Source organism: Dermacentor variabilis, unplaced genomic scaffold (genome assembly GCF_050947875.1).
Source record: "Dermacentor variabilis isolate Ectoservices unplaced genomic scaffold, ASM5094787v1 scaffold_20, whole genome shotgun sequence".
NCBI classification, from domain to species: Eukaryota; Metazoa; Arthropoda; class Arachnida; order Ixodida; family Ixodidae; genus Dermacentor; species Dermacentor variabilis.
The window spans coordinates 1,598,134-1,621,868 of NW_027460368.1; the positions used below are offsets into that span (position 1 = coordinate 1,598,134).

At 45.2% G+C, this 23,735-nt stretch overlaps 1 protein-coding gene across 1 annotated transcript in view; it reads right to left on the reverse strand.

Annotated features, from left to right (window-relative positions):
* Window positions 1–23,735, reverse strand: part of LOC142568529 (uncharacterized) — a 152,148-nt gene that overhangs the window by 15,695 nt on the left and 112,718 nt on the right. Inside the window, exons 24-27 of the mRNA XM_075678438.1 lie at window positions 16,141–16,277; window positions 14,790–15,485; window positions 11,122–11,502; window positions 3,307–3,453 (exon numbers count right to left, since the gene is read on the reverse strand). Coding sequence (XP_075534553.1) covers window positions 3,307–3,453; window positions 11,122–11,502; window positions 14,790–15,485; window positions 16,141–16,277 — 1,361 coding nt within the window. The remainder of the gene's footprint in view (window positions 1–3,306; window positions 3,454–11,121; window positions 11,503–14,789; window positions 15,486–16,140; window positions 16,278–23,735) is intronic.

A 23,735-nucleotide genomic window follows, 5' to 3' on the forward strand; every position in this document is an offset into this window, starting at 1 on the left:
CATTTAAAAGAAAAACTTAAAATCTAGTGAATGTTGGTTTCGAATTTTCGAGTTAGGTCGTCAATATTTTATTAAAAATTGGCTAAAATTGAAAATTTTCAAAAGAACGAAACTATCAAGTTTAGAACTTTGTAGCTCAATAACCAAATATGATAATACAATTCTGTGAACTGCATCTAATAGCACATCTAATGCGGACGAAATTGATATGTTACACATGAATATCAAGAAATTTAGTAATATGGAAATACAGCTTTTGCAGAACCCTTGTAACAAACGCAACAAATTCAGGTAAGATGTCAACTGACATATCGAATTTGTCCGCTTTGAATAATCTAATGTATGCTGTTTACAGAACCGCAATATCTGTCCTTGATGCAGAGCAATGAATTTGTAAACTTCGCGTTTGTATATTTTTCAGATGGTCGAATATTTGAAAATCGTTTTAACGAAATTCAAGCCCTAAATAGAAATTCCGCTTCCAAGATTCACTAGAATTTAACGTTCTCTCTCAAATGCAACAAATTTCATTAAATCGGTCCAGGGGTTATCTCAGTAAAATGTTTTTGCGTTTTACATGCATTTGAATAGGCCACGTCGGAATTGGGCTCGAGCTGAAGCTTCCTCTTAAAGGGAGACTAAAGTGAAAAATGATTTCTTCTGCATCAGTAAATTACCGTTCTACAGCACCAAAAACACCACTCTTACAACGATAAGACGTTTGGTAAGCCAGAAAAAGCGCAAGAACGAAATACGGGTGGTGACGCCTACTTAAGTTCCCGCACCTGGGGGCTGTGACGTCTTGGATATTGATGGCATCTACTAGGGCCTACTAATTATATGTAGCGGTACAGATATACTACATTGTGTTCCAAAGGAACCAAATATTAAACATGGCAAGTTTCGAGAACCTTTATCCAGCCAACGCGGCCCAAATACGAAAACATACTTTGGAATCCCTGACGTCCCGCTGACGTACCGGCGCTGGGGTTTCGGCGCGAAATTCAAATACTGATACTTGGACCTGCATTTGCTCATCTAATAATCAAATAATTTTTTTAAATGACTGCCTGCAGGGTTCTCAAACAATGCTTCATTAGTCTAAACTGATTTATTGTTTCGCTTTAGTGTCCCTTTAAATGCATGTCAGAGCCACATTAGCCGCCCGGACTTGATATAGAATACTTTTCCGGGTCTTAGGAAGCCCAGTACACGTATAGCAGCGGCCGGGCAAGACAATATGTACCGACAAGCCTTTACAAAAAAAATATCGTGCTCTCGAAATTTCTTGGTCATGGTGGACATTGCACACTCTATTGGTGCACACATTGCAGGTAAGTAGGCGTGAGACGGAGTAAAAAAAAGAATGTAAAAATGCATGAAAACGTTTTATTTTATTATTTTTGGCGCTGCGTTATTGCTACACGAAAGTTGCGCAATATAATCTCTGGAAGGTACGAGTGGTTGGTGAAACACTTCGTCGATTAGCCCTAGCCGGTCTGCGACCTCTCCATCTTTAGCGATTGTAGATCTACAGCATGACGTAGCAAAACAGAAGGAAGAGCTAATAAAGGGAGTTCACGTGCGCCCGAGAGAGCAATCGCGTCTTTTGGAAGCTAGTGTGAAGCAATGTAATAAGTGTTGACAGATATTTGCTTTCAGTGCTGAAGCTTGTGAGAAATCATGATTGGTGGCAAAAGACCAGGTTCATGGCATCCTGGCTTCAAGACTAGAGAAACAGCATTGTGGAAGCGTCATATCACCGTAGCAGAACCCATCGAGCCTACGAATAAATTTGTCGATCCCTTTGCCTAAACTGATACTGTAGTAGTGTAACGAACATACCTTTCGATAGTGTAACGAATAGACCTTTATACCACTCGTTGGCTTCCGAAAGCAAAAGTCAGTGAACATTGACTGTAAGGGAGTAAACGTGCTGTTGACACGAATGTGCAACGTACTCACACGGTGCTCGTATTCATCTGTGCATTATATGCCATAATTTAAAGAGCTTGTAGGTAGCAGGTATCATTTGCCGGAGAACGAACGGCCGAGCCGATGTAGCTTACAGCCCGTTCCTTTTGAATGCTGGCCGCCAGTGACCGCTCGTCATGACTTTGTCGCCTACATCAAATCCGCCGCGCCGAATGACAATAACAGGGGTCGAGATAGGCAAGCTTGCTCGGAACCAGCGCCTCCCATGCAGCAGGCCTGTGCACTCTATTTTAAGACGTCATGCTACTCGGGCCGAATTTTCCATTGCGAAGCCCGGCGTCGCGAAATAGATGACGTCAAAATCACCACGGCTTACTCGGGAGCGTCCTCATTAGATTCTGTGGCAGTCGGGCAAGATCGAATGACACCGCGGCGCGAAGTTCTCCGGCGTTGCGCTGTCTAGGAGGAGTTCTCTAAACGCGGCTAAAAGGCTAAAAAAATCGCTGTGTAATTATGGCATTTTCGGATTGTCACTGTGGTCATCCGAATCCGTGCGGACCGATTCTAGAGCCACTCTGGATCCAAGTGAGATATCTTGCGCCGACAGCTTTTCCGAGCAGGGCGAGGGAAGGAAGCGAGAGTTGAACACTTCCGGTAACAGGGCCAGCGCTGACGCCGCCACCGCTGCTTGCATTTGAACATGAAAGATGGTGGCGATGGCGGCGCACATACAAACCGAGAGCACCTTGAGGGAAGGCCCCTCTTCACCAAAGCAACCAGAGAAAGGAATGGGACCACGTGACTGGACACTTACTAGATTTCTAGGTTGCCTCCAATGGCGACACTGTGAGCATTTTTCGGCCTATGAACTGAAGCGCGGCTTGTGGTAACGACCATCCAAATGAAGCCGGAGCACCCCTTTCAATCAGCCGAACAACTTCGGCCATTTGAAATTGCTTTAGAGCGCTTAAAAACGACCCCCTGAAGACGCCATTAGTCACGTCTGAACGGTAAGACAATCGAACCATTTAACAATTAAGACTAACCTGTTTGGTCTATTGTGGTCGCCAGAATTTCTAACCAGTTGTTGCAGAAAGTCTTCCAAGATCAGTTGACAAAGTTTCGGGCCTTATTTCCACAGACTGTCTACGTACAATCTGTAGGCTTCATCATATTAAAGTGGAAAGTCGGGCGAGTTGGTATACATTCATAATGGGATAGCGCGAACAAGACTACGACGGAGTCCTTTCACTCCGTCCTCGTCTTGTTCGCGCTGTTCCCATTATGACTGTAGGCTTCACTGGAAAGCGTCCCTAGACATTCTGTAGTACGACCAAAGAAATATTTGCGAAGGACTCCCTGTTTGCATACCTTTGTCCTGTCCGGGCATCCAAGACGAGGCGCCGGCGCAGTCAGTGACCTGGCGGATGCGGATGGAGAAGCCCTGGCGAGGGCTGCCCTGGTCAGAGCGGAACACGAGCACTTTCTCCGTTTCGGGTTGGTAGAAGGAAAACTTCTCTGCAAGGCGCACAAAAAGAAAACAATGTCGCTGGCTTTCCCGCAATCGAGAGTAGATGTAAGCATGAAATGGCAACCGGCAAAGCAGATTGGTTGGCGATGGTACTAGGCACAATCTTAAAATGGGTGTAGTGCACGTTCGCAACGGGACACGCCACCACACCACACCGCACCACATCATGCTGTGTACTGGTCCATATGGACGCTGTCGAGCTAGAAGAAAACCGGCTCAACGCGGCACGACAAGCAGCAAAAGACGCCAGGGTTACAGAGCGCACTGCCCAGCTAGAAGAAAATCGCTTGGCGTAGCGCCATCTCTCGAGGCGACGCAAAACTCGTGGACCGCTGGCGTTCGAAAGAGCACAGGCAGCCATGTCTCAGCACCCAAAAAAATGACAATGAAATGTACGTTGCCCTTCAGATGCCTTTGAACGTGGTTATTGGAAATGACAAATAAAACTTCAGCGTAATAGAAGTTACTGCTTAAGTGATATTGTGAACAAACGTTAGGAAGAACTGGGAAGGCGATGTTATTTAAAACTTGTTTGGGCCGTAACTACCGTATGTAATGCGGTCCTGGGGCCGAATCTTATAACGGTCCGGAAGGAGAACCGTTTACTTGGACTCACCTGATTGGTCAAAATTTTGCTTGCGTCAGAGGCTGTCAGAGACAGCGGGGTGGCACCGCAAATTACGATCACGCCACGCATCTGTCAATCATTTTCAAAACGAACCCGTCGTTGTCCAAGAACGGACCAGGCGAAGGGGTAGTCCGCTTTGGGTTCCGTTGATGCTGCTTGGCTGTTGGCTTACGGCCCTGGCCGCGCGCGCCGGTCGGGCGACACCGGAGACACGCGGGGGTCGCGCGCGCGTGTGTTGGCTGCTTCGGAGGCTATCAGTTGCTCTTGTCGTCTGCTTGGCGTTGCTCTTTTGCTGTCTACCACGGCTGGAAGGGCGATAGGCGTTAGAAGAGATGACGGATTAATAAAGGGAAAATGAAACATTCACCTAAACGTTTGGAGCGATGTCTCATTTTCCCTTTATTAATTTCTTCTCTCCACCTTGCGGGCTTCCGCAGAATTGCGTCAAGATGACGGATAACTATTTGCACTGCCTCTGCCGGCTTTCTAAATAGACCTTTTGCGGGCTACGTTACGAACTGGATGAGACTCGGGTACAAGGGTACCAGTGGTAATTACGCTCAGAGGAAGGTATTGCGCGCTGCGGTTCATCGCTACCGACCTGCAGCTCCCGGAGGTGGGTCGGAAGCGAAGCATTCATCGGAATGGCCTATCGATCTCCGCTGCCGACACTCTCCAAGAAGTTGCTCTCGCAATTACTGTGCTGGCCGGTAGAAGGCGTGGGTCGGTTTTCCCGTGACCTCCGCTTCAAAGCCAATGCCAAGGAGATATTTACATGGTGAGATCGAATTCCCAGTGCTATCGCCAGTGTGAATAGCTCGCAGATTGCCGTTCAGCAATCAGAAGGGTTCAACCTAGGCTGATCCAGCGCTTCCTTCGTTAGGATGTTCCCGTCCTGACTATCCTTCCCGTCCTGTCTATACAGTCAGGACGGGAAGATATTGTGGAGATCTCTTATTTGGCTGCCCTTTTTTCTCTAGTTCTGGAGTTCCACATATTCATCCTCAATTTCACGGCACAGCGCGCACCGTCAGCACCACGCTCTTCGATTTTACTTCGCGCAGGCAATGCAGGGCCCGCATATCCCAATTTTCGATTTCAAGTTCCATAGCTTTTATCACGCGATGCGCCGTGAGGCCGATCGCAGCGATGGCACGTCATAGCGGCAGCGCGGTGGCAGGCGAGTAATGTCCGAGCGGATGACGAAGGGCGATAAAAGGTGGAAAACTGATATAGCCCGCTAGTAAAGGCGGCCCTAAGAACCAGTTCAAGGTTTTGTTGCGCTCGCTACTTAGGAAGTGCTGGCAGTGCGTTCCTGTTGTGTGCACCGTGCAAGCTCCTGGTAACAGACGACATAGCACTGCGCTCTGCCAACTCATTTACGCTTGCGATACCGTCTGTCGGCTGAGAATGAAAAAGAATGACATTAATAAATTACTCAAGAACTGCGTAAAGGCCCGGCACCGTACGTTTATACTTTAGAACTTGCCGTATAATATTTATTTATATTTTATATTTAATTAGCAAGCAGAAACATTCTGCAGTTCCTTGATTAGCTTGTCATATGATGATCTACACTTCACAGGCGGCACCCTCTCGTCTCAAAACGGCAAGTTGGGCCAGTTGGTTGGGATTCATAGTAAGGTTCGTTACAGCGCAATACAAGACAAATACACAAGAAGGTATAAAAGGACGACACGGCGCCGTGTCGTCCTTTTATACCTTCTTGTGTATTTGTCTTGTATTGCGCTGTAACGAACCTTAATATGAACCCTCTCATCTATTCGTCGCATCCTCCCCTTTTTTCACCTGCGGCTTGGGAGTGGCCCATTTAGTGACGTAACCAGCAAAGTGAACGGTTCGTTTTCCGAACCGCTATAAGATTCGCCCCTGTAGAAAGGGCTGGGAACGAGAGACCGCACTTTCTTACGTTTGGCTGGTTGCCCGGATGATCTCGTTTTGTTCTGGCAACATGCCTGGATAACGGCTTGGTGGAATTGTGCCGTGATGGACTCAGTGTTCGTATCGTCTCTTGCTGAAATAAACTTTTTTTCTAAACACGGATAACGGCTCTGGCTTTTGGGCCAAGGTCACTTGAAGGTCGCCGACGACGGGAGCCAAAAGCATTTCATGCTTACAATGATAAGAACTTGACAGCTCCCCGTATGTATTATTTTGATCGCACATATCAGTGCGACAGTTAAATGGCGTACTTAAAAAAGAACCCAATTCTTTCGGGGCACTGTTAATATCTCAATATGATGAATATCTCGCGATAGCGTAAGCAAAACCAACCGGCTTAAGTGTCAACACGTCGTTTTAAAGCTACAATTTGGCTTCATGGTGGCAACGAGGATTTCATTCTGCCAGCCTATACGTTAATTCAGAGACAATTTGCAGGTGCAGCGGACTGTTATGAAAACTTTGTTTGAAGCCATTCTATTTTTTAAAGCTGAGCGACCTTGAAAGTCTCTTCCTGAAATTGAACATTTTTGGCCATGTATTAATTTTTTTTGTGTGTGTGGTGTACAGACCTCCAGGCTTGGCCCCTGATTATTTGTGAAAGGAAAGTAAGCATATTGACCTGTTTCATCAAAATAAGGTCATACCGATTGGCGATTCCAACCTACTTTGCTATGGACTGCGATCGTATTGAACCAGGTACCGACTTTGTTCTTGATGCAGATGCCCTTTTTAATCCGCGCCTCACCACAGCCTTGTACAAGTTTTTCGTGAACTGACCAGATAAGGAAACGGCTTTGGCTCGCTCCCTGGCCGCGTTTTCTCGAGGATTCTTTTTCGATTATATTGTAATTGTCGAATGTAACCTACCCTACCATAACTTATAACTTGTTTTCCACTCACTGAACATTAAACATTCTTAATAGCGTGCTTGCACTTAAATTTGTAAAACAGTTTGCGTATGCGAATGATATTCGCATATTAGAATATTTTGGTTCTCCCTTTTGTTGAATCCTGTCACAGCAGCCTTCTGCATCTTTAAGAGAAGGTTCCAAGGATGTGCCCCTTCTCCCTCGATCATTTTAGCTGCGCAGAAAATTTTAAAACAAGCGCACTATTCAATAAAAACGAAAATGCAAACGTTTAGGAAAGACAGGCTCCACGTGTTTCAGTCTCATCAAAGTTCGTGCCGCTCGTTTAGACTTCATTGAACATACAAAGAAATGTTATTTTAGTAACGCCAACTTACCTTCGTTAAGGAAAATTCCAAGAAGTATTCGAACTTCATCAAAGAACGAAAGATACCGGCAATAAACATTCCGCATGAAAGCTCGAAATAACGAATCCAAGGGTATGGCCCCACTTCCACAGCTTCTCTCTACCCACTGGTCGCTCATTCCAAGCGTCTCTGTCATGAACCCGTCACGTTGACATATCTAGTCAAGGTGTAGTCTCATTAGGCTAAAAGTAAAATCGTCAAGTGGTCTCTTGCCATCCCGAATGAATTCCTTCGGCACCACGCGAAACCTTTTGGCAAATCCCTTGCGCTAATTTACTGGGCTTCGCCTCTAACCTAACGCTTTCGCAAGATTGGAAAGTGGCACACGTTCCGCGCCAACATTAAAAAACCGTTACGCGTATTCAGTATTGAACTACCGTGCGATTTCCATGTTATACTGAGCACAGATGCACTGAGCACATCGTGGCAAATTATGTTACTGGTTACTTGGGCGAGCGCAACATTTTACAACGATTCCAACACGGATTCAAGGTGGTTTCTGAACAGTACCACAATTGCGCACAGTTGTTCATTCTTTTCCTTCCGTCGTTGACAGCGCTGACCTGATAGACGTGACATATTTTTTATTCTCCCAAGGCTTTCGACGTTGTTTCTCACAACAAATTATTTTCAAATAGAAATTCGCATATTTAACGGTTTCCCCGTGTTTACCAAGTCGTTACCAGTACGAAGTCACTGATGGGCCGTGGTCTGATCTTTCGGTCACGTCTGGCGTCCCCTAAAGCAGCGTGCTTGGCCCGTTGTTTTTTTTTTCTCCTATTTTTGCAACGACAAAGAACATATAATAAACGCCTTTATTAAAATTTGCTAGTTCACCGACAAGTTCAGTGTAATTCTAGCGACATCAACTCAGTTAATAATCAGCTAGCGCTAAATTCAGCTCTGAACATTATTAACACGTTGAGTAAGAAATGGGGGATGAAACTCGTTTCCAATAACTCAGCGCTCCGACGTATTACTAAGAAAAAAAGCCTTCTCAAGTTTTTTTTTTTTTACCCATTGCAGAACACCTCTTCACTGAAGTCAACCAATGCACGCATCTCAGAATCCGAATTAGTAACAACATAAATTAGAAATGCCATAGCAGTGACACCCTCGTCTGTTTCGAAGCCTCTTTTGTTTTTAGAAACTATGTATACTGCGCCATAAGCAAAAACAAAAAGTAAAATAATGCATTCGCTCAGGCAAAAGAAAAATGGAAAGAAAGCTTACGTTACCTTTATTAGACCAAACCTAAAATATGTTTGAATAACTGGGGTCCCTAAAAGTAACATAAAGTCCTTCAGAGAACTCAAAGATGACTCATTCGTTCTGTTTTCTCGAAATATGGCCCTGTGGAATCAGCAGCCAAATAAGTGCTTGCTAATGGTCTTAGCACCCTGCGAGCCAGGCGACATATACTTTAACTGAAACGTATTGATATATTGTTGAACCGTAAGCTTTCTCTAGATCCGAGCCCATATCTCACTGTATCAGGATTCCTACAAGCAAGAGATTTTCACTATCTGAACTCCATGAAACAAATCAAGCTAGCGTTTACAATGTTTGACTTAAGCCAGAATTTTGTTTTCTGATATTTATTGTTCCAGTATCCTTTAATGCTATCTTACCCTCCGTGGTGGTTTAGCGGCTATTGCGTTACGCTGCTAAGCACGAGGTGGCGGGATCAAATCCTGGCCGCATTTCCATGGGCGGGAAGTGCAAAAACACCCGTATCCCGTGTATTGGGGGTACGTTAAAGATCCCATGGTGGTCAAAATTAAACCTGAGTCCCCCACTACAACTTGCCTCATAATCAAATCGTGATATCGGCTCGTAAGTCCCCATAATTCAATTATACATTGACGCTCTAGCATTGATTGTTGTGTTTTTATATCTGTACCTTGCCCCTCCTGATCTCACAAGGCTAGCAGTAAGTTCGAATAAATAAATGAATAAATAAATAAATAAATAAATAAATAAATAAATAAATAAATAAATAAATAAATAAATAAATATGTCTACCGTATATTGAAGCAGCGAACTTCCACCTGACACGTACACGCACACGTAGAAAGGACATACACAGGCGCTGTGTATGTGTGCGTGTACGTGCCAGATGTAAGTGCACAGCTTCAGTATCATGGCTCACCAACTAGCCCACCAGTATCTTTTAAGCAAATGTCTACCTGGTACCACATGGTTGTTTATTTACGCGCTTGTCCCGGTTAATTTATCCCTCTTTAATATTATTGCGATGCTTTGTGAAAACTGTATATACCTTCTGGGCAGCTATAACACCATGCACGATGATGCGTAAGGTTTGCCTATAAACCTCTTGCTGCTGAAGTTTACCGCTGCAGGTCGAGAGGCAGCAGTGTGTGGTAATTCAACTTTTCTTTTTTACTCTGTTGGAAACTTACCATAGTGGCATAATCTTTTTGTACGTAATCATATCTACCCAAGCAAAGGCTGTTGTTGCTGCTGTTTCGCTGAGTGAAGAACGAAAAAAAAACTGGAGTGCCACCCAAACGAAATCTATAAGAGCTGCCCAAAACTGCCATAGCTGGCCCAACGACGTACGACAGCCAATCATTACGTAACGATGAAGACAATAGCACAATGACAGCACGGTGACGACTATGACAAAGACAATGACAACGGCAACAATGACGGCGATAGCGCTGAACGGAGGGCAATGACAGCAGCTACACGATCAGGATGAGCTCCATAGCAAAATGACTCCAACGATGATGGGATGACAGCTCACATGTCACGGACGTTAGATCCAATCATGCGCGGAGAAGAAATCGAATCTTGTATTCTAGAGACTTCTAGAATAAAGAAAACATAACGATGACGATGACGGACATCATTGTGTTATACACGATAGACGCCACTAAACTTGAGGTGCGGTTAGTAGTAGTTGCTGTCAAAGGAAACCTACGCCTTATACACTCGGGGTGTAGTTTCCATTGCGGGCGAAAGCTGTAGCACGAAACGGCGAAGTTCTCGAGTCTAAAAACACTTATAAACCACGTTTCTTGTTGTTCTCTCTCATCATGTGGCTCTCCTTACTGTAAGAGTGATTACGCGAGGAAGAACGTGACAATGATGTTTCTGCATATTAGGTTCTGTGGGCAATCAAAAGAAGTGCTACGCGTAAACACAGGGAACCAATAATATTACCGCACGTGTAAAATGAATTTAAAATTAATGTATTTAAGAAGGGCGAATGAACTGATAGAATTACGAAGAAACGAATGCCGCGTGGTTGCCTGGCGCCAAAGTTGGTATACAATTGCACAAGTGTCGTCGTTGTGTAAGCACGAACGTTTTTGGATCCAGGAGGCCACGATCACTTGATCCAAATGTTTGTGCCACTACGCATATTCAGACAACAAATTCGTTCAATCCCTCGATCTTAAAAAAATGAAGAAATGAAACTGACATGTACTGCAAAGCACCAATTCCTCTCAGTGACTGAATTCTGACTGCAGCACGAAGGGCAGCACATAAAGAGTAGCAGCGCACCTGCGCAGTTGAGCTGAGTAGCGGGTATACGTTTTCAGTACTACTCGGACGTGCGCTTTGAGCGTCACGCCGCCGAGACTGTTTTGCGCAGAACCCGCACGCTATTTGGTATCTTTGATTGATTTGACAGATTGATTTGATCCACAGCACGAGCTACGCAGGCAGCAGCGGGGTCGTGTGCCTTCGCTATGCGTCGCCCATGCGTGTCGCTTGCGCAGCAGCGCGTCCGAGGAACGCGGCATGCACACTCACGGACGCTGTTCTCGGGCAGCGTGCCGCACAGCTTGCGGCCGTCCACTTCGAGGTGCTCGTACTGGCAGTCCGGGTTGTGCTCCATGTCGAAGCGGGTGAAGAGCACCTCGAGGGCGCACGTGGCGCTGTCGTAGCGGCGCACCACGTAGCGGCAGATGGTGCGCGCCGGGTAAGGACCCGGGAAGTTTGGGCTCTGCACCGTCATCTCGAGCGCCGTGAACGTCTGGTCGCAGTCGCCGGCCGGCCGCGCGGGACCCTGGCCTGGGCCCGGTCTAGGGTACGGCGCTGCCCCTCCCGTCCCAGGAGGTGCGCCGTGCGGTGGCGCCGGAGGGTAGCCCGCTGGCCGAGAACCGGGTCCGGCGTCTCGCGGGCTCCATTCGGCTGTGCACGAAGTTCACGCGGGAGAAATACGTTGTCTGTCTTTCTTTTTGGGGCGCCAATCAATGTGCGCTCGAACACGTATTACTACTTTCGCTGTAGAAAGGGGGTTAACCGAGGGGCCCGATTTCTTTTTAATCATATCATGAGAAGCTAACAAAGAAAACACAGGGGCAATTACTTGTACTAGCTTACTAATTAAATTAAAGGAATGATGAATTATTGGCAATGAAAGTGAATGAAAAAACAACTTGTCGAAGGTGGGGAACGACCCCATGTCTTTCGCATTATGCATCGCACGTGTAATGCGATAACGTGGAATCGTAAAGACCCATATGTTTTCCTTGGTGCCTTTCTTTGTTGGCTTCTCACGATATAGTTTCGCTGTGAGCAGTTCAGTCTTAATGCAGCACGACAACATTTTGTTAAAGACACCAAGCCACCACATACCCTAGTGTTTTGCTGTAAAGTAGCACCCTCATGTCTTTGTTACAAGCCCGCTGGGGCAAAGAAAGCTTCCACAGTACGGCCGCAAATGCGACGAAGAAATACGGAGGTTCGTTACCGCGTTCTTTAGAATGCCCAGCACGTTTATCACCTTCGAGCTTTAAGGACAAATTTTGACTTTGACGAATGGCGACGTGGTAATCACTTGCAGGAGGTCTGATAGTTCGTCAGCAGCCTTACAACTCATTCTGCGTGAGGAAAAGACAGGCATAGTGAAAACCACAAAAGGCCAACTGTAAGGTATCTTTTCGACCGCGTAAAATGCCTAGTTTAGGATACTGAAATTATAGAGGAAACTCCGCGCGAAATTTGACCTTCGAAATGCGAGCGGAAGCGTCACAAATGCTCGCAAATATAGGCGTTTTGATGCTGCATCTTTAAAGAAAAACGCCGCCATTACCGCTCGCCGGAAGTGACGCATGAACTAGAGCAGGCAGCTCATCAGCATGACCTGAGATAAGGCGGTGCCCGTGAGCAAAGTGTTTCGTACTAAAATTGCTCAAGGGAACGCAGAACCTGCGATCGTTCAGCCAGCACAATACTGATGGTTAGTGCATGGATTTGTGTGATATTATTGCTTGTGGTCTTAAACATGTTTGTGACTCTGGCTAATGCGCTTTATCTGCCATTATTAGCGCAAATATTGAGGCAACCCTATTTTCATAATCACAGAAAGTAATAAGGCACTACGTAAATGCATAAACACTGCGAAATGAGCTATTTATAATGCAATATTGTTGTTGAAAATTATCAGTTTCCAATGTCACAAAGCCATTTGAAGCCACAAAGACGACGTTTAGGTAAATCAATTTAGTAATCATAGTTCCCGTGCTGGTTAAACCGTAATGCTTGCAGCTCCCGTAGGCACTATAGCTCCAAAGTTCCCTGTAGTAATTTTCTAGAAAACTCTATGCCTGCCGTGGTGCCGAAAAATCTCGCAGGCGGCGTGCAGTGACTTATAGCGACAACCACCAGGTGCACGCGTCGTCTGGTTGGGTGCTGTGTAAAGGCGACAAAAACGGAAACTGCTATTACCAACCCTGCGGATTTGCTAAGCTTGCTTTAGTGGTATATACTACTCATTTATAGCAAATTTGGCCAAAGTGAAGTTTCTTCGCAGTTTGCCTTTAATTGCTAAGGGAGGTTCGGAATTACTTTGCTGAACTTAACTAGGCTGTGAAGTAGAAAGCAGGGGTGCTATAACGTAAAACTATTCCAAACTTTTCTATTCCAATTATGCAATCAGGCCTCCACAATTGGTCAAAAATATTTTTGGACCACCCCCACTTCACCTGTCTGTCACGCGACGCCACGAAACCCGCGATAGCTCCCCATCTGATATGACGTGTACACAGTGATTATACATGGTTTGACCGAACAAAAGTAAAATAGTTATTTCTGATTCGACGCCTTTTCGCCATTAGCCCTCGGCTATTGGTCAAAAGTTTTGGGGCTGCACCCACTTCACCTGCCCCTTCCACGGCGTCACAAAACCGCAAGAACTCACCACGTCAAAGTGACGTGTACACGTTAAAGATGCATTAATTTGCCGAACAAAACTAAATTTTCTTCTGAATAACCACAGGCTGCTCCATTCCTAAAGGAATAAAAGATGGCTGCCGCCGCTCGCTCAGGCACTGGCTACTCGCACCTGGCGGAGAGCATGGGTTTATTTGCGTGTAAGAAAACTTTTTGCGTGGCCGTGTAATGTTTTCCAGCACTTTCGACACGTTTACGACCTCGTTCTGCCAACTCTTCTTCGCTGAGGATACGTTTTATCGTCATTCTTAAGCTTCCGTTGCACACCGCCGCAATTTTCGACCAGCCATCACAAGCTAAGTAAGGCAAAGCGGACCATCGCGGACGCTGGCACTACCCTCTTCATCCTGTTCTCGATTTTCAGTGCAGGGGCTCGGCCCCATCGAATCTCGCTAAACTTGAGCGTGCTCCTCGCTTCTTGTGAGCCAATTAGATAAGACAAGCCGCTCAGTGTAGGCAATGCTATTCGTTTTTCAAGAAAACGAAAGTGACTGCCTATGAACGAGGAGAGCGTTTGATCGGCCTGTTCTGACAACCCTGCGGGTCACCTCCCGATGCTTGCGTCGGTGGTTACGCAAATTTGACGTCAGGAGATTGGAATAAAAAGACATTGGAATAGTTTTACTTTATAGAGCCCCAGAGGGAACAACGAAAATAAAGTGCCGGATGAGACAACGCAGTAGACTAGGACACGTGGGTACTGATCGCATAAGTCTGTTATAAAGATGACTTCCAACACACGCATATGTCATTGACCAAACCCTATATTCCCGACTGGCAGGAACTTCCTGGATTGCTAATTTTCCTTGAGGTTCAGTATAAGATGTTTCACGGCCAAGCACGACTTTCTGACGCCAAGGGACTCAGACGCCTTAGCCGCCTTGATCTCAATGAATTCACTCTCTTCTTTGCGCTTTCCGTAGATTTTCGACTCTGTCATGTGATGGGTAGTAGCGTGCTTTCAAATTTTAGTTGTTCGTCTGCGCACTTTTTCATTTTTATTCTGCCATATCACCAACATGTAACCCCTTCTGAGATCTGAAAGTCCCAGTGTTGGATCTACTATACTTACTTTTAAGGCGCCAAAAAACCACAAACGGCACATAGCACCTCAAAAATAGGTGTAATGAATCAATACCAACTTGCCCAGAAAGAAGTTCTCGTATGTCGGATCTACGAAACACAACTCGTTTCAGGCACAAATTCGTGAACAGGACTAGTTTCATTATGCCTCGCACACTCACGTCTCCCAGACGACGGTGGAGACCACGGCGTACCAGACGGCGGAGGCCCTTGTGGCGGACGGTCGACCGTGGGCCCGTGGTGCGCCGGGGGGTGTCCATAATGGCCCCCGCCACTGTGGTGGTCGGGCCGGTATCCACCGCGCGGCTCGTGAAGCCCACCAGGCGGTGGCTGCTGCGGAGGGTAATACGGTGCGGGTGCCTGCTGCGGCGGCGCGTAATGCGACGGTGGCGCTGGCGCCGGGTAGTGCGATGGTGGCCCGTAGGGTGCACCGGGAGGGTGCCCACCCACGCCCGAGGTGTGCGAAGAGGGTGGCGGATAGTGTGCCGACGGTGGGTAGCCGCCCGTGCCCCCGACTGCATGGGAGGGCGGCTGGGGGTGGTAACGGGGCGGCAGGGCATGCGGGTCTCGACCCGAGCCACCAGAGGGAGGAGGGCCAGGCACAGACGGTGGCGGCGGGTAACCTACGGGTGGCGAAGGCGGTGGATAAGACGGCGGTCCCTGGTGACGAGGGTGACTGATGTCGCGCCCAGGCACAGGTGGACCAAGCGGTCCACCGGGAAGAGAAGCAGGCGGTGCTCCGCTTCTGGCTTCGGCGCATCCCTTCTGCCGTCCCTTGATGAGGAAGTCGGAGGCACGGCCGCCCGATCGGGTGTGGTAGTACAGGTACAATTCGGGTCCTTCGAAGTCGTAGGTGCCTGTGTGAGCGAACGGAACAATCTTTCTTTCGCAGAGCACGGAAAGAAACAAGCAAAAAGTGAACTGTAGAAAATAATAGTAGAAAACAAGGCGCTAATATTCGTCGATACGTGGTGCATAGTTTTTTTTTTTATTTTAAAGCCACATTTTCTTTATATTTCTGCTACAGTCAGCACTGCATGACAAATTGTAAGCTCGCCCTTTATGAAATATATAAGACATGCGTAGACTAAGTCTGTTGATGCTCTATGCTCACCTTTACTCACTTGACCCCAAAAGTAACATGCCTCTAGAACAAAGTACGTGGCGCAGGAAGTTCTATAGCCCCTGGCAGCCAGCTTTTATTGCGTTCGAGGGATCCGCCATTCGAGGAAGAAGTACCGGTTTCAGTTCCCACTTTCTAAGTTGGTTACCGTAGCCAGTGTTACTAACATCAGGAAATTGTTGTAGGGGTGGCCTTAAGAAACATACTAGTCCAAAACGCGACAGCCAATGCCCTCGCGTACGCTACTCAGAGATATATGCACCATATGCTCGAACCTAATCAAGGAGTCAGCTGGCACGAATGAAGTCGAACGCTCGCACTCCTCGATCGTTTTACCGCTCCCTTGCTCAACCGAAAGCCCCCTTCCGAAACTTCTAGCCAGCACTCACGTGTGGAGTAGTGATCCAGTCTGCCGCATATCTGGACGTCTTGCACGCGGAACTGGTCCTGGTTGCAGTCCACATCGAAGCGCACGAACAGCAACTCCAGATGGCACTGGTCGGCGCCCCGTCGACGCACTATGAACCTGGAGGCGTGCAGTTAAGCGCTGTAGTATGACGTACCAGCACGCTGAACATCTTGAGTCGCATTCGGCACAAGTTTCAGGTAATTCTGAGACAACGGTTCAGCCGAACTACAGATATGATTTATCTCGCGCAGATTATTAACGACTGGGAACATCAGAAGCCGCGCGATAATGACTGATTTGCTCATAAATCAAATATAATTAACTAAACAACTATTGTACTGACTACGGACATATCTTGCAAATTCACTACTGAACCCATTCATCGCTCAATGCACGTAAACTTATTTTCTCATTTTCCTGGCATTCGCGTCCAACCCCCTTTGATGTCTTACATGACAAAGATTATCGAACCTCAGTGGATGCCGTGGGCAAACAAAAAAAAAGTAAGAAAGAAAGAAATAAAGAAAGAAAAGACATCTGCTTCTGCAGTGCCGTTTCGATGAAGTCACGTGGGTGGGGATCCTACTTTTCACAAACATGGCTGTTTCCATGTTTGAATATACATATATGCCGTAATGTAAATAATTAACAATCTCATTAGTGGATTTTGTGTAATCAAGCTGTTGATGTCTAATTACCTCGCAGTAACAGTCGTTCGCCGATGCGAAGAACGTATAGATATTTTCCACCATGCTCTCGGGGTCACGGCCATGTTTGATATCACGTGATGACGCGTCCATTGCTTGCCTCAGCCGGCCTTCGCCGCCTCTGTTTACGACAGCGCAGGACGTCGGTGCGCCGAATAGCAAGCCACTTTTTCGGCGTTTGTCGCCGTCAATGACTTCGTGAACGGCACGAAACTTTCGTCAAAGCTTCAGAAAACATGTAAATGTGGCATATACAGGGTGTCCCAACTATCATGCAGCAAGATTTAAAACTATGCAAATGCGCGTAGCTGGGCAGCACCAAGGTAATGTTATTTGCCGTCGCTCGGAGATATTATAAGATTATTTTTTTGCATTCTGCCTAATTAGATAATTAGCTTTAATTAATTATCTTCGAGGTACTATAATTGGATGGAAAGCGCCAATGAAAAACTTGTAGAGCAACATGAAAAACAACCCGATACAGCTTTCTGTCGCTCAACACGTGCTGCATAAAGGTGTTTTTCTGTGCGTGAAAGAAGCCTGCGAATACACGCAATCTGCCTCGAGCGGCTGGTCGCGCGTCAATTTTGAGTGCATTCGCGGGTTTCTTTCACGCTCGGAAAAACACTTTTATGTAGCACGTATTGAGTGACAGAAAGCTGTAGCGGTAGTTTTTCATGTTTCACGCTTCACGTCCATGTGTTGAAGTTTTCTACGCAATAACTTACAGCTAGAAAGCACGTAATACCGTTCAGCACTCGTTTATGTTGTTCCTCATGACGAAACGCTCAGCTTCCAACATTCCTCCGTAACATATGCAGACGGCCTATTTGTCGGCATATTCTCTAACGGAGCGTACTCGAATATGCATGACTGACTCTCAGTGAGTTTCACTAAGTGGGGCTGGACGTTAATGGAGACCCAGAGAAAAATTATCAACCAAGAAAAACCTGTGTTGGTGTTGGATGACGGTTCGACATTTTATTCGGGGGTTGTGGTGCAAGAAAAAAAAAAGTACGGAGGAAACCTGGCAGGGGAGTAACTATATAGTAAGGCAAAGTTAAAGGAGTGCCACTAACGAGCCGTACATCTTTCTTTCGATAATGTTCCATTGTGAACACAAAACACTGCGAGCGCATCAACGTTCAGTTCAAAGATTCACTGATAATGCCAGAGCTGTCAATACACTGACTAACAAGCAGCCTTACTGAAGTGTGTAAGCTTACGGCATAATTAGCAGACTTCAAAGAAAAATGGAGGTTTAGCGTAACTGCGCATTGGATTATAATAGACGCGGTAGTGCTGCGGCTACGGATTCACTTCGACCATCTGGAGTTCTCTAACGTGCCCCTACATCTAAGTGCGTGAATGTTCATGCATTCAACCCTTACAAAAATTACTTTAGACTGTCTATAGAAAGTCTATAGACTTTTTACAGGCGACCTTGCCTTTCTATAGATTTGGACTTTTGTTGATACAAAGTCTATAGACTCTATAGACGAAATTCGATAAAGTTTGTATTTATTTTTGTCTATTCGCAGTCTATAGATGGTCTATAGAATGAAGACGATATGGTGCTCGTTTCTTTTTTGTCTACTTCCCCTCTGTAGACTACCTATAGACAAAAGTCGATACAGCCTCTATTTTTTTCTGTTATTTGTCTATAAACTTCCTATAGACGAAAGTCGATAAGATTTCTATTTCTTTTTGTCTATTCGCAGTCTATTGACGGTCTATAGAAAAAAGTCGATAAAGTTTTTGCTTCTTTTTTGCCTACTTCCCCACATCAGACACCTATAGACGAAAGTCGATAAAGCCTCTATTTATTTTTCTCTGTTATTTGGCTATAGACTTTCTATAGACGAAAGTCGATAAGATTTCTGTTTCTTTTGTCCATTCGCAGTGTATAGGCGGTCCATAGAAAAAAGTCGATACAGTCTATTCATTGTTGTTCATTCCTCGTCTTTAGACTGTCTATAGACGAGCGTCGATAAGATTGTATATTTCTTGTCTATTCCCACTCTACCTAGTTCTTCACAAACACGCACCTGCACACATTCACATACACCGCACCCCGCATATATATATATATATATATATATATATATATATATATATATATATATATATATATATATATATATTGCTGCGCGAACGGCGGCTCGAGTCACATTGCGTGTAATCGCGGGCTTCTTCACGCTCAGACAAACACTTCTATGGAGCTCGTATTGAGCAACAGAAAGCTTTATCGGGAGTTTCTAATGTTGCTCTACAATTTTATCATTGAGAATATTAATCTAATTAGCATAATCCAGAAATTAAATAACACTAATTATCTAATCAGGGGAATGCAAAAAATAATCTGAGTATCTCCAAGCGATGGCAAACAACATTACCTTGGTTCTCTCCAGCTACGTAGCATTTGCATATGTTAAAGTCTGGCTCAAATTAAGTGAAACATCCTGTATACTTCTTTGCAATTCGAATTATTTTTCCACGGTTTCCTATATCATCGTCGATGAAGGCCATAGGGTGGGACGTCACCAAAGGTCATGTTAACTTGTGCGAATTAACAGCCTGTATACCGATTGTGGTAAGGCGTGAGATGAAGTAGCAAACAGCCGATACTGTAAAATTCTTATTGCTTCAGGTTTACATGCCGTCTATAGATTGACAATAGACAAAAATCGTTAATCTGGGCCCAACCCGTCTACGCTGTAACCAAGCGCAAGTACCGGTGGATAATACGGAGCTGCGTTTAATATATGCCACTGAAGTGGTATACTGCCGAGATTGCTGCAGAGCCTATTTGTAGACTTTAGTATACACATAGTGTATACCTCCGCATTTGTTGACCCCATGATATGACCTACGTAGTCGCTCTCGGCAATCCCAAGACAGTCTTCACAGTTGTCATAGTATGACTTTTGCGGCAGTAGAATAAAGAAAGCAAAACGCCGATCCAATTGTGATAATAGATGGTATGAACGCCAACTTTAGCTACAAGCGGATTCCAAACAGGCATCAAGCAAACAGCACAGAGACTCGTAATGTTTGTAGCTGACAACGCGGACTTTGTGAGTGTGCGATGAACCGATGTCGCGCATGTGGTTTGCGCGTTGTGTGTCGTCCGATTCTCAGATACTTTTCACATTGTCTTCATATCTCGGCTGCATCACTAACATCGCGCGGTTTTTCGTTGACTGATATCCTGCACTATAAACTCATCAAAGTTTCTCATTCACCTAAAATATGTGCGAAATTCTCTGAGCCCACCCAGTATTTCGCAGGCGGTATGCCTGCGCGGCCACGCATATAAGTACCTTATTGCCGTACTGATTGCTTTGACCTATCATCGGAGTGGAAAATTAGCACTAACGTACGTGCAGGCATCACATTTGGCGGTACGCTGGAAGATATGCTACAAATGCGCTGTATTACTTATCGTCGCTGGCGATAATGCAAGCGCCTGAAGGGCCCTGTAACGGCTTTTACAAACAGCGCATTCATCCATGTGGGCGTTCCAGTCTCATACGATAGCCCACAGCGTTTGTAATGCAACCTCCAGCGCATTTCCTTCGTTCATGAAAAAAGGATGAAAAATTTAAAAGAAAAGCAACCCGTTTCGGCGCGCATGGGGCGCAGAGAGAGAGAGAGAAAGCAAAAAAGAAAAAAGAAAGAAAAAAGGCGCACAGACTTCTCGGAGCACGCGCGCCCTGGCCACGTGGCCCTGGCTCGCGGTGCTCCTGCGACCTGCGCAACCTGCTCTAAAGCCCCTTGGGATTTTAACCTGCTCAATAACGTAGCGCCATCTGTCCGCGTCAATTTGAATTCTCAACGAGTGCGCCAGGCACGTAAACATAGGTGTTCTGTGACGTAAACGCTTGTAGCGGTGTGCCGTGTCTGCCTGAACGTTGGTGTCTGTGTATGTGTGTCTTCTTTGTGGCATCACACGTCAACTAGACTGAAAGGTAAGCTTTAGCAAAGATGTTTTCCGTCAATAGCGCATGCTTAGGTGAGCGCATTTCGTAGCGCGAACCGGCTGCATGTAGCGCAGGCGACTCGGGCGTAGTATCGGTTTATCGTTTTCATTATTTTTACAACGCGCTCTTGTCGCTTCTACTATACGGAATGTTTTACGGCGAGCGATCGTTCACGCTTGTTGATTTTAGCTTCATAGTTGATGTGCGTAAAAAAGAAAGTACACCATGTTTTAACTTGATACTGAGCTGTCACTAAGCGGATTGTGTGTGTTGAGCAGCCAGTGTGGTAGATCTCATTTCGTGGCGCACCATCTGGCCGCGATGAATGCTGAGCCGCATGTGTAGTGAAATTCTCGTGACACGCTTTACGTATATATCTCGAAATTCAGCTAGCATGCATTTTCAAACCGAGACGTATAGTTGAATAACTGCTAGCGTACTGGGATGAAAGTCCGTGTTTGCGGGGCATGCATCACCAGTGTGTGCGCTGCCGTTTTCGTATAGTTTAAAAGTAGCAGTATCTTTAAGCTTCCTGGCAACTTATCTAAATAATTTTGGTTAGTTACCGCAAGCAAAACACGAGACTTGAATAAATATCTAGCAGAATTATCTAGATTCACCCTATCTAAATATATGCAACCACAAACGCTTTTGGAGCATGAAACCTGCGATAAGCTCAGTCTCTCGCAGCTTCGCAACTTCGCCAAAAAAAATTAGAGAACACTAAATTAGTCGCTCTGGGAAGCACCTTTACACGTTTCAAACTGAAGGCGTTGCGTTTGACGGTAGTTAGAAGGTTTCTTTTTTTTGTCTCTTTTGTAAACAGTTTAGCAGCAGAAGTTATCTTTCGGGCTATATGAAAAGCGTTAAACGCCTTTCGATGCTTCGGCGTTATGCAGTTTACGTGCTGTTAATCATTAGTCAGCTGCTGGCGCAGATTCGCATTGTGCCAATCGTGCATGGTATGAAGCCCCTGTCGTGCGTAATAAGCGTTCCGGTTTTCATTACTGTTGCATGCAGTGCCGTCGTCCTGGACAGACTGTGTACTGTATGCGCTGTACAAAAGAAAAAAAGAGCCAGATTATCCATTTCGTGCTCTTTTCTTAGTAGATGACGCACAGATTATTCAAATAATTTAGTGGACATTGCATTTTTTCTACCCTTATCAACACACCTAAGAGATCGCAACATGTTTTAGTCGATAAGTAACCTTATCAATACGCCCCCATGCATGTGCATTCTACTGAAAGTGTGGCAAATGTATTCATCTCGAAGTATGAGAAAAGAGACATTGCAGACTGTGCTAAGCGGAAATAAACTGCAATTCTTAACGTTATTGTTCATAACTGCAGTCACTATGCTGAGCTATGCTATGCTATGCTATGCTGAGTCACTATATTCGGCTCGGGCATATTGCATTAACACCTGAAAAATGTGCGCAGTCCAGCCGGGTATCTTTGTTTCAACAATTATTATTATAGGAATCGTCTGGGATTCTCGCATTTCTTTTATTTTTATAAGTACACTGTGTGTCACATGAACCTGTCTTGTTTAAAGAAACGTACCGTTACTGGCACCGGCGACCATTACGGTTGTCTAACTGCTTATCATACTGTAATAAAACGAAACGTCATAATGGTACTGATTCATATTGCCATGTAGTCTTTAGTCAGAGGTCAACAAAGTTAACTAGAGGCAAAAGTGATAAGAGCAAATTATATACAAAACTACACTGAACCGTAAAAATAACTCATTGAATAGTTTTCCCTCACCTTGTTGCATTTGCTTTACGTGTGTGTCTCTGTGTCCTTGTCTTCCGTGCTGTACTCGTGTGACCATCAATTACGAACTTGCCCAAGCCCTTGTCAGCTTTATTAAACAAGGGATTCATGTCAGTTGGATCTAATACTGCGTGTCAAGTGACTGACGTGTTATTCGTTTTATCTAAATATTATGGACTGGCAGTACTTGACAAGCATTAAACCACAATATCTTTTTATTGCACTTACGCTGGGGGCGTAATAGATTGCCAGAAAATTTTCATGAAAACAGCCAGGCAAGGCTTGGAAAAAGATCGGGAAATATTAAAATGACCACATAGGTATGCTGTCTTGTTATATGTCGTACAAAGTTTGCAGAGAATCTATCTGGTAAATATATTTTTGAAACGTTTCACCTCATAAAAAGTTCAGGGAAATTTGCTCATTTATTGAAAAAAAATGAAAGTCAACCATACTGACATGGCATTTCTTACTGAATTTATCTTTTTTTTTGCGTTAACTGAAAGTCCTGAACCTCGAAACCCTAGAAAAAATTTTCATCTTTGAAAGCACCTTAAATAATTTACTGTGACAGAATTCATTCGAGCTATAGTATCAGTTCTGTTTCCTAGGAAGTGCATGTCTGTCTTGCCATGACACAAAGTGCTCGCGTGGTATTTCGGGCGCTCATGTTGTACACCTAACTTGGAAACCTGTTAGCATGCCCAAGAGGCCTCATTACCTGTAAGAAACTAAGTGACCATATCAATACAGTCAATCCATCTGCCTTCAGTTGAAGTTATAGCCAATAACCCATTCATTTAAGAGTAGGAGAAAGACCAATGGGTATTAAGGAAAATAATTTACAATCATTGGCATGATACTGTGAATACTCCAGTCACGTCTTGTGAGCATATCCCTCTGCACGGGCATACTTAACTACCAGCCCAGAAAATGTACAGACAGTCCAACTGGGTAATGTTTAAGCAATAAATATAGAGATCATTTGGATAAGTACATTAATGCATCATATATGAACTTGTCATAACAGGAAACATACTGTTGCTGTTACGAGCAGCAGTTGTGACTGTTTAATTGTTCACCATACCATAAAATAAAGCATTG